The following is a 16,686-nucleotide window of genomic DNA, read 5'->3' as shown; positions in this document are numbered from 1 at the left end:
TGGGGGCAGTATAATGCAGAGAATAGAAGAAAGAACATATTTTAGAAAAATTAGGAAATAATGACATTTACTACATTTTCCTTCACATGCTTTAACTATAATAGGTTTTGTGGATCCCAAGGTTTTTATAAAAACAAAAGCATATACCAATTAAAGTAAAACATTATTCATCTAATTTCCTGGTTTAAAACATGATTCTGTTTTCTTGATGGTAAGAAAATTGCAGGACTATTCTGATAACTGAGTCCGACCCTATGTTCTGTTAACCAATTGCTTCTCAATGATAAATGGCTAAAGATAAATATATCAAAAAGTCTAAAGGAAGCATGTTATCTGATCTCATAGCCTCAATGTGAGGAGGAACCTGTTCAATGTCCAAGGTTGATCTAAGTGGCATAAGATTTACTGGAAAAACCTTAGATCCAGGTACTTGTAGTAAGTGTCAGTTAATAGATAATAAAGCCTGGGTAAGATTTTAAGTCTTTTAACACATCATTAATATGAATAAGCATCTTGTAAGGGCATTAGATATTACCCAATGCTTATCACAATTTACAATAACCTTAAACCGAATCCTAGCGCTAATCTTTACTAATATTATTAACATTTACATAGTCTTATTAACACATTACTATTCATAAGCATCTTATAAGGGCCTTACTATCTGGATCTAAACCAATTTACTCAATTTTTTGCTCCGGTTTCCTTTGATTTTGGATCAAGAGGGAAAGTCCTTTGAAAGACAGTTCATTATTGGAGCAGAGATGGCAGGAGATGGCTAGTGTTTCAATAGAATCAGACTAAAGTGGTTTCTGCAATTAGACTGATGGGCAAGGCATCAGTAGATGGGGTCAACAAGCCAAGGTATTAATGAGGAATGTTTAATTATCTTGAGACATTGTCTACCCCACCATAGATTATTTTAAGCATATACAAGATACAATTGAAATGTTGTCACATCAACACACACACACACACACACACGCACACACACACACACACACACACACACAAATGTGAGCCACTGTTGCTGGGTCATATAATTAGACTAAATAAAACACTCAATGGGTGAGCATCTAGGTACAAACTTGTATTCTATACGTTACCTTATAAATACATTTACATGTTATTCATTACAACGTGACAAGACATACTAAATATGACCTGCCATTTTATAGGATGGTAGTATGCCAAGTGAGCTTGACCACCTAACATCAGTGTAATCTATGTTATTCATTTTACAGGAAGATGGTGGGAGAGAGAGTGACAGTTCTGCCAGCTCTGTTGTCTGATAACTAAGACAGTCTGATAACTGCTTTTTTCCCTCAGAGGTATAGACTTGGTGGAAGTTTGAGGAATCAACAAAAATGTATTAACAATAAAGACAGGATATGAAGACAGCATAGTAAAATGTTGAATAGATGAGAATACATAATAACACTTTTACAATACTTCTTTCTAGGAAGCTGTAGGACTTTATTAATGTAATGTAAAATGGAATGGTTTAGGTTATATTTTATTTTTTCATGGGTCTATGGTTCGAAAGGGAATTATAAACATGTGTGTTACGTTTTATGAACGCACGATGGAAGCATTGTCTCTTGAATCAATGCACATGTCAACCACAGTTTTTAATATTTATTAAAACTCCAGTCATCTGAGAGTTATTTTTGCATCCCATTGTTTTGCGTTATTAACACATGGGCTCCCTACGTCTCATTGCTGATTGACGACCAAACCAAATGTATGTTACCTTAGCAGTGGTACACATTGTCAAATTAATTTTTACGCGTCTTTTCTATAAACGCATTCATAAACCTGGTTAAAGGGTCGCATTTACAGGACCTGAATGATGTCCATTGCAGTCATACACTTCACACGCTCTCATGCTTTCACGTACAGTGGACTCTCCACCGGTGCATGGCTCTGTACGCGGGAGAGGAACGGAGCCTAGTATAAAGCACGCCAACGTGAAGCGAACATTATTCCAGGATGGATCGTCAGCAGTAAGCGTTTGGAAACGATCTTGCAAACATAAACGTTTTCTACATCGGTCAATGAGGTAAGCAGTTTTAGATATTTTACTATAATTCTTGCCAATTTCGTGTTGCATTTGTGTAATATTAGTCCCTCAGACAACGAAATAAAACACTGAAATTAAGTATCAGCCGATGATACGGTATAGTCTAATTGTGCATGCTATTATTTTCTTGTATGGCATTTTTGGGTCCAGTATTTGATCCAACTGTTTATTTATTAAAACTGCAGACTACAATGGTAAATAAATAATAACATGCACTCAGAACATGCGGGTTTCGACTACGTGCAAAGTCATTAGGTTAGTTTTGGGTTCTTAGTATAACTTTACATTGCAATTTTATTTTCTGTCAAGGCATTGAGTATCGTATCATTCAGTCAGTCAATTTTTGTACAATTCACTCTAAGTGACTTTGACAATACTCTACCTTCTACATCCTAGTTGATTTCCTCTGATTTCCCTTATTTCTCTATATTCTCAATTTTTTCTGCATACTTTTTCTTGAATCATGCCTACTTTTTCTTGCATCCTCCTTCTCTCTCTTTCCCCCTCTATGTTCTAAATGTCAGTGACGGGGTGCTAGTATCAAGCACATGTGATTGCATATATAGACCACCTGGTGATCGGAGTGTAGTCAGCTTGCCATTACCCTCTACTCTCTCATGGCCTTAGCCTAGTGGGGTGCCCCAGTGGTACTGACAGCAATGAACTCTATTCCATCATGACCTTTTTAAAATTGATTATCAATAACCCTGGCAAGAGAGAGCCACATACACATTTGGATCAAAACACAATTTGATGCATGAATCATACTTTCCAGCATACAGTACGCCTAACTCTAAATCAACACTTGAACAACACAATTTGCTCTAATGTGGTATATTATACCCTTCAGAGCCTATATATGGAGAGGTTCAAAATAGAAGTAGAAAGTGGCTCTTAGTCTTCTCAGATGGATGCCCGGGCCAGTCATGCGATGGGAGATCTTCCTCTCCACCCCCCATTTAGATACAGATGGTCTGGCCCTTGGGCAGCTGGCAGTCTCTGTCCTCTGGGCCTGTAACGATCTCAGGAAATGTGAGGGGTGGTTGATTAGGAAACACGCAGATTAGAAGTAATTTACACATTGTTTGTACGTTCGTCTTGCTACTTGAATGCATAGTTACATTGATTTTAAAAAGAATTGTCCTTATAAACAACAACTGTACTTGGTGAAAACCCTGGTAAACCCTCACACTGTACTGCTGACACAAGCAGTCAAACAAACCTTTTTTCCCTTTTTTATGACTTTGACCATGTGGTCTTAAGATGTGTACAGGTTGGCCCTGGAAAGCCCAACACTGGAAATAACTTCAAATATGTACAAAAGATTGATCCTTTTGGAAGCTTTGCTTGAAGAAATAACAACATGTAGGTCTAAAATAGTGCTAGTTTAGAGGTTTGTTATTATCTTCTTTCCACTTATGTTCATGACTGTATAGGCAGTTTATAAAGAATTTTGCAAGAAGAATCATAAAAAGTCTTTTTAATTGTAATTCTTCTTTTATGTCCCCTGCCCCCCCCCCCTTCTATTTGGCCTCTTAGAGAAGCTTGCTCTTCTTCAGTCTCGTATCCATCTCTGGATGTTGTCCCACTTTATGGGAACTTGCCAAGCGTACACCCTGCCCACGCATTTGCAGACGAAGCGCCTATCTGCTGTGCATGTGCTTCCCACTTGCAGGCTGACACAGCCGATTCTGATCTCAAGGCTAGCTGTTTTCAGGGTGTTTGTGTCTCACAGGAATAGATTTTTTCCTTGTCTGTCACATTAATCACTGGACTTTCTCATTCACTTAGATTTATTTGCCTGTGTGTTTTTGTGTCTATACCTGTACACAACCCCTTGTTGTTGTGTAAGGAAGTCTTGCAGACTGGTGCAAACGGGTTTTGATGTGGAAACATATACCACAACAATGTGTGAAGTGATTGGTGGACTTAATTTTTTATTTTCATTCTTTCATTCTGGCTCCATTGGTGCTCAGCATTATGGTGGGATTATTACTAAAAGTCAAGACTCTAGAGAAATTATCTACCCACTCTCTGAAAGGTTACAGTATGATGAAAACATTTGTCAGGCATAACTAGTTGAAGTTCAGAATACTTCCTATTTACATATTTTATGCTGTATAGTTTTTTCTTGCATGTAGTCGTGGTTGGAAAGCCAGTTCAAGATAATGGCCTGTTTTAGCGTTGAATATGCTGTATACCTATTTTGGTATCAATACCTCATCATTATTATCATTGTTAATAGTTAATAACCTTTTATTCCTTTGATCAGTGATGGATTCAAGCTTAAGACCAAGCACAATCCTGTTTCCTTACTGGGAAACACAGCAAACCCTTGGAATGTCGGTGAAAAAAGGTTAAGAGATGTACAAATCAGAGAAATGTCCAATGCTTATTGAACATAGTCAATGTAGAAAAGTTTGAAAAGAAAAGTAGGTGTTTTTCTTCCATATGTTTTAAGTGCTCCAAAAGCGATTTCTAACTGGTGAACGGAACATAGTATGAATGTCTTATGCCAGCTCCACTGCAGCCAGAACTCTGTTACCCAAAAGCCCTTGGTAAAAGCAGTCCATGAAGCCTTAATGGTTATGGCATTCAAAACCACTCTACAAAGCCCTCATGCTTGCATCTCAACTCAAAATAGCTCTTTCTCTGAGCTGAATGTGTTCCAACCCTCGGCACCAAAGACTCTGAAAATAATTTACCACTTGGCCGTCCTCTATGTCAGGAGCAAAGCCTGAAAATCATTGTATTGTTTGACTGCTTGGTAAAAAGACAGCTTGTTGTGGCATGTAGAACCCCCTACTTTTAACATACCCATACACACACACACACATACACAGAACTCTGTGTAATTGCATACACTGTGATCCCCTTGCTCCACGCTTGATATCTCTTCTGACAGCTTTTGTCCTCTCTTCTTCTTCAAGTTGTGGGTTAAAAGGGTCTCAAAGACCGGCTAGTTTTCCAGGGAGAAAAAGAGTGAAGAGAACATAAGCAATGCCCGATACTGCAATGTAGTGAGACCAGAGGGACAATATAGGGAGAATAGAGTTGACAGAAATGTAACACTCAATATAGAATCTCTGAAGATGCGTTTGAAACCTGACCCTGATAAATTCATACACTCACTGATGTGAATCGTAACGTTGTTTCTGGGTGATGATAGAAAGATGATAACTTTGTTGGCTTTGGTCAAATATGCAGCGTGATTTTCTACAAATGTATACTTCATACTTCAACTTAAAATTTAGATAATATCTTGATTAGTGGTCTTAAATAGTTTCCATACTGTTTGTTATTTCATGTTATTTGCTTATTTGGCAGGACACATTTCTAGTTCAGAAGTAGCCCACTCCACAATGACAGAATTAATACGCTGTTTAAATGTTACCCAGTATATATGCCATGGGTTGTTTGTCCGGCAGCAAGCCTTTGAAGAAACCATATACGAGAACGAGTAAAGATTGGCAACATACAATTAGTGGTCTTAATTATTGAAAAACCTGTTCATAACTTTTTCATCTCTGTTCTTGTTCTGTGTATGGTCATGCCAACCTTCCAATGTAGCAATGCATGGGTTCTCTGCTTTTCCCGATATGGATTTTAGGGTCTTAGGCTACATCTTTTAAAATGTCTAACAGGCTTTGTTATGAAAAAATGTACTCTAGGAGGTATCCCTACAATTGCCCTGTTGTCATGACTTTGTCAGTCTCATGCTAAACTGAAGCTCAGACTCGAGCCTCAAGCTGACTGTCAGAACACAGAGTTATTGCATGCCAGCAATTTAAACATTTAACATAAAAATTACATAAAACATTTAAACAACGGAAACATATATTCATATCTGTAATACGAGACTTGATTGACGTTCTTGTGCAGACTAATAGTTCCTACAGACTAAAAGTTCCTACTGAGGTTAGTCCTAATTCGTACCTAGATCCTACTCTATCCTGCACACAGACAGCTAGCTACACCATACATGTATTACTTCCACACACCAAAAATGCTGTATATGGAGCACAAACATGTCTCTCTCTGCTTGAAGCGAGTGGGTGCAACTTTCTAGCTGAGTGAACTTACCTAGCTAGCTCGTCAGCTAATAACACAGTGCATGAGTAGTGTGTACACTTATGTGCATCACAAAATTTGAAACCTACTGAGAAAACACAAACACAAATACAATTGTAGAATGTATGGTGCTATGTATGGTCCCCCCCCCCCCCCCCCATCTTTAAGTCACTGTCAGACCCTCATAAGCCAATTCTTGTTCTTTTACTAGTGACTACCACATCTATGCTACTCCTGCTATTTAATTTACTCTTCACAGGGGAGCTGTCAAGAACTTCCACGACGAACATGGGAGTACATCCTTTAAAACTGAGCGCATATCTTCAGAGCTTCGAATGTACCTTCTGCTCAGTTTTATTTGTTGTGGCTGGGCTATCCATATAGCTTAGACCTAATACCTGTTAAGAGAACCAGTCCTTCCAAGCTGTAGTGTTAGCTAACGCATTGCGGTGAGCTAACTGCACTTTAATTGAATGGCTATTCCCTCCTTGACTATAGCCTCTCCATCACAAGAGAGCACTAGAAACAAAGCCCTCCCGGTTTGCCTCCGCATCGTGTGGCTCCGTGGTTTCAGGGAGAGATTCTTCAGACCTGTGCAAAGCCTGTCTCGGAATCAAGCATGCTAGCACGTCCTTCGCTAGCCCCAAAACATGTCAACATCGCCTTTCCATGTCGGAGAAGACCTCATAGAAGAGTGCGCGTTGCTGCCACTCCGAAAGGAGACCCATTTCTATCTTCCACTGCTGTCTGCAGTGACGTCAGGGATGCCCAGGCTATCACCTGGCACATACCGGTCGGAAATTACGGGGAATTCATCCTCTGGACTCCCTCCCCAGTTTGAGCCACTTGCCCTGGGGCCTGGTTGAGAGTGAGACCTCTCCTCAGCTCAGCTGTCTAAGCCTGCCCGTGCCCAGGGTGGCAGTTCCTTCCCAGTGGAAACATTGCTGTCTAAGGTCTGCCAGAGGGCTGCCACCAAGCTCAGGGCTTGAGTGACTAGCCTCCCAGTCGGAACCGGGGGCAGACAAGAGCCTGTATGACAGCATGATAGCCGTAGACTGGCTACTTGCCAGCCCCCCACGAGTCAGCTCATGCGTCTCATCCCAGACTGCCTTTTGAGAAGCCACTCTCCCTCAACACCACAGTTAAAGGCCTCTCTGGTGTGGATATTGGGGGGTGGGGATGGAAGAGCTCCCAGGTCCTTCACTGGCTGAGCCTGCGGTGGCCCGCCACCTTAATTCCTTCCAGTGGCTAACCACAGCTGGCCTCTCCCTCCCGGGTAAGCGAGAGCGATTCACTGCCTCTACTTACCGTGAGATCTACCAGACTTCAGCTCATTCGGTGAGAGCCCCTAACTCTGCTACTCTCCTGGCAGCCTACCGGGCCCAACATTTGGAGGAGATGGGTCACCAGTGGGACTCGGGCACTGCTAACCCAGCACTCTGAGAAGAAGGAGGGAGGAGCTCTTCAGGCTTACCTGCCTTACACTGATGACTACCTACTTTGCACTTCCTCATGGGAACAAACAGTGCAAGACACCATTGGTGCAATGGTATATTGCACCAATGGAACAATGGTAGATTGCACCACTGGTGGCTTTCCAGACTTGGTTTCAGAATCAATCTGACCAAGAGCTGTCTCACCCCTCTCAGGAAATAGAATCTCTAGGTCTCAGACTAAACTGAAGGGATGCTTGACAAGGGCAAGGCATTTTCTACCATTAAGGTTTATTTAGCAGCTAGTTCAGCCTGTCATGTAGGCTTTGGCAATACTTCAGTGGGACAACACCCACTGAAAAAATTTATGAAAGTGGCCCGCCACCGTAATCCCTTCCAGTGGCTAACCACAGCTGGCCCCTCCCTCCCGGGTAAGCGAGAGCGATTCACTGCCTCTACTTACCGTGAGATCTACCAGACTTCAGCTCATTCGGTGAGAGCCCCTAACTCTGCTACTCTCCTGGCAGCCTACCGGGCCCAACATTTGGAGGAGATGGGTCACCAGTGGGACTCGGGCACTGCTAACCCAGCACTCTGAGAAGAAATAGAGTCTCTAGGTCTCCGCCTAAACTGAAGGGATGCTTGACAAGGGCAAGGCATTTTCTACCATTAAGGTTAATGTAGCAGCTATTTCAGCCTGTCATGTAGGCTTTGGCAATACTTCAGTGGGACAACACCCACTGAAAAAATGTATGAAAGACGCACGCTGATTAAGCCTGGTTGTCAAGTCCTTTGTCCCTTATTGGGATTTATCTCTTGTTCTCAAGGCTCTTTCTCAACAGCCTTTCAAACCACCGAACACTGTTGACATGAGATATCTCTAATTGAAAACAGCCCTTCTTCTGGCTCTGGCCCCAGCTCAGCGAGGATGTGATGTGCACCCTCTGCCGGTTCATTCCTCGTGCATGCAATTTGACCCCGGGTTTTCTAAGGTGTGCTTAACCCCACCTTTGTGCCTAAAGTCATTGACTACACGCCTGCTCTGGAGTTACTGGCTTTACACCCTCTGCCCTTGTCCTCTCCCGAGGAACAAAGGCTCCATTCTTTATGTATATATTGACATACTGTATGGAGAGGGGTCATAACCTTCAGGTTTATTTAGAACACTTCGGTCTTGGCTTGTCATCAGAACGAGGCCAACAGGAGTTGTCTATATCCTTCTGAAAGTGATATACAGAGCGAGAATTTGAGATAGAATTTGCATTATGTTACGTAAGCCTGGTTCTTTGATCTTTGATAAGGGAGATATCTCACTGCACATCCCTTCTTGCTGGGCACATGGACAAGATTTCCCCCATATGGATACATTTCATATCACGTGCTTCGATCTGTGTAATAATAGAAGAAACTTTTCTGGAAATGCACTTGACACTTCAGGTAAGAAGTGAAAAGGAGATATCTCACTGCGCATCCCTTTGTGCTGTGCACAGGGACAAGATTTCATCCATATACATTTCAAATCATGTGCTTCAATCTGTGTAATAATTGAAGACATTTCTCTCAAAGTGCACTTGACACATTAGGGCAATGTATGCAGTGTGTGCATGAAAAATCAGCACTCTGTTCCTGCTTGACACAAGTAAAATGGAGCACACAAAATAAGGCAGGGAAGCAAACCTCTCTCTCCATCCATTGAGATTCAAAGTTGCTTATTCACTTAATGGGAGCAGAAGGCCTACCGGAACTTTCCCTCTACAAGGATAGAAATCTGTCTTGGCTGGCATACTTGAGCCAGTACCTCACACCTCTGCAGGCCTTCCCATGAAAATGATTTGCTATGAAAATATGATAAATAGATTGGGGCCACTTCTCACACTGTGCATACAGAAAATCAGCATATGGCATGGTTGTGTATGTGTATGAGAGAGTGCCTGTCTGCGATAAAGATGAGGAGTGAATCATTCAAAGGGGGAACAGATGGTCTGTGCAAGAATAAATGGGACAAGATCTGTGTCGTCTAGGATTTATGTCTGGCGCTGGACATTTGTCAAAAGTCATTTTTTTGCACCCTCTCTCGTTCTCTGGTCATGAATGCTCTTTGCTTTTCAAATCTGGGGGGGGGGGGGGGGGGTCAGGTGGCTGAGCGGTGAGGGAGTCGGGCTATTAATTGGAAGGTTGTTGGTTCGATTCCCATCCGTGCCAAATGACGTTGTGTCCTTGGGCAAGACACTTCACCCTACTTGCCTCGGGGAGAATGTCCCTGTACTTACTGTAAATCGCTCTGGATAAGAGCGTCTGCTAAATGACTAAATGTAAATCTACTAAAGAGAATGTAAGAGAATGCAGAATGCATAGCAGTGAATGCTCATGAATGAAGATACCGTTTTGGAACTTGAAAAGATGTTGGTGGTCTTGGGAGTTGTGCTTTATACTCCAGCAGTTATATGTTTGCTGATCAGTGCAGTTTTTTTTAATTATGTCATGTTCATTTTGGCTTAATATGAACATTTTATGGATGTTTGTATATGGATGTGTAATGTTTATTATATCGGCCAAATGAAAATGTGACATCAAGTTGAACATAACAATGAAGGATACTACCCATTCCGAATAACTGTTAATCGGTTTAATGATTGCTTAGATAATTCTACGCACAAGCTGCCCCTCCCCCCTTTCCTTAATGTGTCCTATCTCATTCCCTCTGCAGGGATCCGACAACAGAAGTTGGAGCCAACCAAACCGATACCGAACCTTTTCAACATTGCTTTGGATGGACAAAGCTATTTTGTACAGCTATTCTTCCCCCAGGTGAACAGGGACGGGGCTCTACAGAAAAGCTGGGGCAAGGGTTGAGGTCTCACTTCGTAGAAAGAAGAGACCACAGGCACTGAAGACGCGCAACGCATATCTTCGGGGTAATCACACGTGGACACATCAACTGTAGGCTGAGAATAAAAAGTGTCTTTCTCCTTGGTGTGTTACAAAGCCGTCCACTTTTGGACACAGGTTTTTGCCTGCGAGTGAGCGGAACATCAAAACTCAACAGCGTTGTCTTTAGAAGTCTTATCAATGGTAGTTTCGAGTGGAGCCACTTTAAAAAGAGAGGAAGGAAGCAGGCATGAAGGAGGACAGCGGCGCTAGGTGTATCCAGACATCCATACCTTTCATCTCTCCTTAAATTGGCTGTGCACTAGATATATTCCATTTCATATTCAATATTCTCGCTTTGTTCCTGCCGAGACCCTTCAAACAGACGCAGGCGCAACAGGCCACGCAAAACTCTCCCGCCATGGAGGCAAACGAAAGTGTGCCCGGACTGTCGACAGCCGCCATGGTGGCCATCGCCTGCAACGCGCTGGTGGGCTTCCTGCTCTTCGTCCTCTTCCTCATCCTCTACAAAGCTTGCAAAGTGCCCTCTAGCCAGGAGAGGCTTCCTGTGCTGGCTCCTGCAACACTGCAGACTGAGCAGAGGAGCGAGCAGAAGTACTTACTGACCTCGTGACTCTCCGGGCGAAGGGCGTCATCCTCTCAAAGGGGTGACAGTGGCGAGCAAGTGTGCGTTTTCAGTGTGTCGGCTCCCAGGGCGGAGAGAGCTTTGTGGGAGGAAGGGGGAGTGGGCAGAAGAGGAGCAGCTCAGACTGCAGTGGTGGCGGGTCACTTTGAACCTGGTCTCCTGGCACCTGTACCTGACTGACACAGCCTGTACAAAGTTAGGTTAAGGGATGAAATGTTTGTGTCTCCAAAAGCTGTCCAAAAAAATGAATGAAAAATAAACGGTGAGAACGTTTGTACAAACACGCATGCAAGAATGCAGGCATGGTTGTATGTACGCAACATCAACACACTCACACACACACACACACACACACACAGACAGGCAACCACCTGCCGAGGCCATTGAAACAAATAGAAAAACATACTGGCAGCGACGGAGGCAGGGTCAAGAGTGTCACGGTCACACAAACACGCCGGTGGTCTGCAAACAACAGTTACATAAGGAGCTTCCCATTGTCCCCTTCAATGCGATACTCCATGCGCTCTTTTTATGGCACCGTGCTAGGGGCAACCCACACATGGTCGTGGGTGAGAAAGAAAGCACTCCTACACGCCAGTCTCCCCCTTCGAGCCAGAGCATGCCTATTTGTATATAATGTGATTTGCAGGACACAAAAAAGGCCCAATTAAATATTCAGACGCAAATAAACTTCAACGTGAAGTTGTGATTCATCGTTGGCGGCGAAGGGGGGGGGGGGGGGGCGTGTGTGCTTCGCAGCCACGAGAGAGCGGTGAGAGCACCGAGGAGAAGCGACCGAGGCGAAGGTTAAGGCTCTGGGGTTGGGTGGGCCCGTTTGATTTAAGGCCGAGCTACAGTGCACTGGCAGCCCACTGTACAGAAGATCGGGAGCATTAGCTGACGGAAGAGTTTCGAAAACCCACATAGGCGGAATAAGGATTGAAGTGACTCACAATTAATTCCTTTACGTAGGTGTAAAACAAAATGCGATTTGCCAAAGGCCCAACTCGACAGTAGACAACTACTAGACAAGACAGGCTACTGTCGTTGGACTAGATTTCCATGTACATGTATTTCCTTGCATCCGATTGTCAAATGCAGAAGTTCCATACCGGTGTTAATGGTGGAGTGACAACTATGGAGGTTATGTTGCGTTTGTAGCATGTCTGCAAGTACAAGTCTTAAGTGTTCAACCAAAGCATAACTGTATCGTTGACTGTATACTTGATTTCTCAGAGCTATACGAATAGAAAAGGGTTCTGAGCCGTGTCTTTCAAACTCCTACTGAACACAAAGATGACCCTTTTTTTCAATAAAATCTTTCAAACGAATCCGTCTTCCTTGTCTACCAAGTCATTTGCTTTGAGTTCTTTTTGACAATAGGTTTAATCAGTTTTTTGGGGGGTAGAATGCAGACAAGTATTGAATCACAGTTGGATTCTAGCACAACAGATCAAAGTCAGCGGGTTTATATACAAGATGAGATACAAATGAGATACAAATTGAATTTCAAAAAGTAATATTAGGTTGGGGGGGGGGGAGTCACTTGAGTAGCACATGACTGTAGTTAGGCTGGCAAAGGTGGTGCGATTCTTGTGGGCTCTTAAGAGCTGGCCTCTGGCTCCCTCAGCAAGCTCAGAAGCTTCTCCATCTTGGCGACCTCCACCTCTGGACCCTTGGGCAGCTCCTGGCCCTTCTTCTCCTGGAGGGAGGGAAAAGAAAGGGGAGTAAAGGGAAACAAAGAGAGAGAGAGAGAGAGAGAGAGAGAGAGAGAGAGAGAGAGAGAGAGAGAGAGAGAGAGAAAGAAAGGAAACGGTTCAGTGTTCAGTGAGCTTGGATGTTATGCCGGTGCACTTGAAGCAAATGCATCAACTTAATGCAGATCCAGTGTTTGTGTATGCCCGTAAGCAAGAAGGAACAGACTGAACATTAGACAATCACAATTCAATTCAATTGACAATGAAAAGCAACCCCTATGTCAAAGGGCCACTTAGAACACTTCATCACAGGGAATAATGCATTCTACAAATGGTCTTTTTAAGGCTCTGTGGTCAAAGTGCTTTCCACAAAGAAAGAATACCCTGCAAAGGTGAAATTCATTAAAACACTCAATCTGGGCAGGGAAAGTGGAAAGTGACAAATTATACCAAGAAATCTGCAGACTGAGAGCGAGAGAAAGAAAAAGAGGGAACTATTTGGATATTTTACCGGTACTTAACACTCATCATTGATTTGAAATGCTGTGAGGTAGGGCTGGGTGAGACCTCAACTGTGGCCTTGCTTGTCTTTTCTTAAAAATATAATTTTGGGCCTTTTTTGACAGAGACAGACAGAGATAGACAGGATACATAGGGTAGAGAGAGAGAGAGAGAGAGAGAGAGAGAGAGAGAGAGAGAGAGAGAGAGAGAGAGAGAGAGAGAGAGAGAGAGAGAGAGAGAGAGAGAGAGAGGCAGACATGCAGAAACGGCCAGAGCCGGAATCCCGAGCCGGAGCCGCTGTGTTAGGAAGCCGTACGGTACGTGCCCTCCACCGGAGCACCCCCGAGGCCTGGCATTTGTCCTGGCTATTACTAAAGGTTCCCACCCATCCAACCCGTCTTCCATCTGTCCATATCTTCCATCATCCCTATGGTTACAGACATTTCTGACGAGGCATTACATGTCCTGGGGTGCAGGGTAATTGAATGAACGTAGATGAAGCCTTTTTGTCTTTTGGACGAACACTGGTCTGCGTCAGGGTTAACGAGGGGAGTCGGCTCAGCGAAAGCTTGCACTGTTTCTGGGTACACACGGTTGTACGAGCGACTTCTTTCTGTCGGGTAGTCGAGTCAAAGATTGGCTCTGGCACAGATCATTCTCTGACTTCTCGAATACGCACCTTGAATTATCCTGCGGAAAACATCATGTGAGGCTCTCCTCTCTTATATTTGTTGGGATGACATTTTATTTGTTCCTGTGTAATTAGATGCAGTCTAATTCTCATGCACATATATTGAAATGCAAGGTTTCTGTTGCTGGAAAGAGTGACATTCCAAGATAAAGAACTTGATTGGTGGGTCACAGAATGCCGACATCCATTGCCTGTATAGGATGTGCAACCAAGTAGAAGGACTTTTGGTGCCACCTGTAAATGGGACTATGTGCTGTAGGTGCACTTGGGTCTAAGCTAGGACAGGAGGTCTAACATCTGGGTCCCTTGGTGTGTCAGCAAATCCTGCTTTTTCACATTTACATTTACATTTAGTCATTTAGCAGACGCTCTTATCCAGAGCGACTTACAGTAAGTACAGGGACATTCCCCCCGAGGCAAGTAGGGTGAAGTGCCTTGCCCAAGGACACAACGTCAGTTGGCATGACCAGGAATTAATTCCTGTCCAAAAACACAATCATGTGGACGCCTCGTCAAGTCAGGTGCTGTGATCCCTTTGCTAGCGGGAAAGCGCCGATCCGACAAAACCCATTTCCAGTGAATCACTGGTGACTCATTGAGCAAAGCAAACGTCCGTTGTGTGACACACGACTCTTGAAAAGCGGGGAGCAGAAGTGACGGCAGGGCCATGGCTGACCCCCAAATGGCCCTAATTAAGGCCTGTGAGTCAGAGCCCTTTTCTCTAGCCCTGTGGTTACCGAGAGGACAATGACTGTAAACAGAACATGGTGGCTAACTGTGATCGTCGGTAGCCGCGAGAGGACGGACACGGAGCAGGGCCGCGTGGAAAGGGGGGACGCCTTTGAGGGCGGCGCCAAATGGCCCTCCTTCCTCACGTCCTCAAGGTACAGGCTGTGGGGAGGGAACCTCAAACGCCTGAAATGAGAAGGGTATCGCTCGTCGACTCAAAACTCACCAGTCTGAAGGAGAGTGGACACTGCTGCTTTAACTGTGTTCGACTGGTGCTAACTGATGTCCACCAATGCAGAGTGCGAGTGAAGGAAAAAGACAGAGAGCCCACGTAAACCCCTCCTAATTAGCAGTGAGATAGAAAATTGGAGCCTTCATTTATTTATTTAGTCAAATCATTCATCTGGGGGTAAGTATTGCTTCTCAAACCGCTCTAAACTTCCGATGACATGGTCACATCAAAGGTAGTTGGACTCCCATCAAAAACCCTCGGTTGTTACACATCGACTATAGTGATCATACTGGTGTGAGTCATAACCAATTCTGTATCCAACCTTGATCTATTTTTTCCTCAAGCCTTTCATTAAACAAAGTTGAACAAATAAACAAAAGCATCCATCAATAACTGTTTTGTGCCAGCTTGCCACTTCCCTGTACAATAATAAATCAGGCTTTGCCTTACGTGCAAAACGGGGCTCGCTCGGATTATGCACAATTGATTGATACTTCCAATTGCCTTCTTGCGGTTGACATTTCAGCCCGATCGATCCTTGCAATACTAGTACCACCGGGTAAAGCTGCAATCTGATTGCTGTTATCCATGGGGGGGGGGGCTGTGGCTTCACATGGGGAGCATAGCAACAGTCTACTCGCTTGTGTCAGTCTGTTTATGTTAGAGTGGGAACTGTGTTTGCGAGGCTGACCGTGAGGCAGTTTTGAGATCTGTTTCCGGAAGCTACACATCTGGGATTCTCTTACCTTGGGTTTCTTGCGGAGGTTGGGTGAGAGCTTGAGGCTGGTCACGATGCCTCGGTCGTCGCCTACGATGAGGATGGGGTGGACGGGGTTGAACTCCACGTGGGTCAGCTTGGTCTTCTTCTTGGCTACCACTGGCTGTTGGCAGATGGCTTCGTACTTGTTGATGCTTAGGTCAAAGATGTGGACCTAAGGGCACAGTGACATTTAATGGGAAAAGTGAGTGAGTGAGATACGAAAATGGTCCGTTTGTTCATTCTGGTACATTCGTAATGGTGGTGATATTTTGCTATTCACTTTTTAATTAAATAATCACACAGTGGTATAGTGTAGGATATATCCCAAGTAACATGAATAGTATGAAAAGGATGTGAATGGGTTAAACATCTGTGTGGATGACACAAGGCTTTGCTGCATACATGACTGTACCTTTTAAATGAAGGCAAAGTTAGCCCTGAATCAGGCCTGAATAAATGTTCAAAGCTTACAACCTCCAAGTAGAAACTTGAAACAGTAATAGCTGGTTCTGATAGCTGTCTTGTGTGTGCGGGTGCATGTGAGATAGAGCAAGATAGACAACAAGTGAGAGGTCGAGGCTGTGTGTGTTTGTAATTCTTTGCAGCAACGCTAGAAAAGGCTATCTTGTGTTTCAGCATTTCTTGTATGTCCTGCACGTGTGTATCTTGCCTATTGTACAATTTTGTGACCGCAACTAGCTCACAGAGAACTGTCAACAGCCTGCTAATGCTTGGGCTAATTATTCTGTGAAATCAACTGACAGGAACATAAATTGGATTCCAGGGAGTGGGGCGGGGGGGGATTCGATCATACATGTTATCCAACAGAGTGAATCCTAGTTACCTGTCCTCCAGTTAGCTTAAAGGCTGCTCTATATATTTCAGCCAAGGGCTCATTTACAATAATCGTCACCAGAAACGTCCATAGAAATGCATGACTCACACCACAAACGCACCACAACCAACGGCTCATTT

The 16,686-nt window shown here is 43.8% G+C and overlaps 1 protein-coding gene across 1 annotated transcript in view; it reads right to left on the bottom strand.

Moving 5' to 3' along the window:
* Nucleotides 1-12,569: 12,569 nt before the first annotated feature.
* Nucleotides 12,570-16,686, bottom strand: part of dnai1.2 (dynein, axonemal, intermediate chain 1, paralog 2) — a 30,970-nt gene continuing 26,853 nt past the window's right edge. Inside the window, exons 19-20 of the mRNA XM_062466261.1 lie at nucleotides 15,698-15,883; nucleotides 12,570-12,803 (exon numbers count right to left, since the gene is read on the bottom strand). Coding sequence (XP_062322245.1) covers nucleotides 12,705-12,803; nucleotides 15,698-15,883 — 285 coding nt within the window. The 3' untranslated portion in view covers nucleotides 12,570-12,704. The remainder of the gene's footprint in view (nucleotides 12,804-15,697; nucleotides 15,884-16,686) is intronic.

Source organism: Osmerus eperlanus, chromosome 1 (genome assembly GCF_963692335.1).
Source record: "Osmerus eperlanus chromosome 1, fOsmEpe2.1, whole genome shotgun sequence".
Taxonomy (NCBI): Eukaryota; Metazoa; Chordata; class Actinopteri; order Osmeriformes; family Osmeridae; genus Osmerus; species Osmerus eperlanus.
This window is presented reverse-complemented; position numbering and strand designations above follow the sequence as displayed.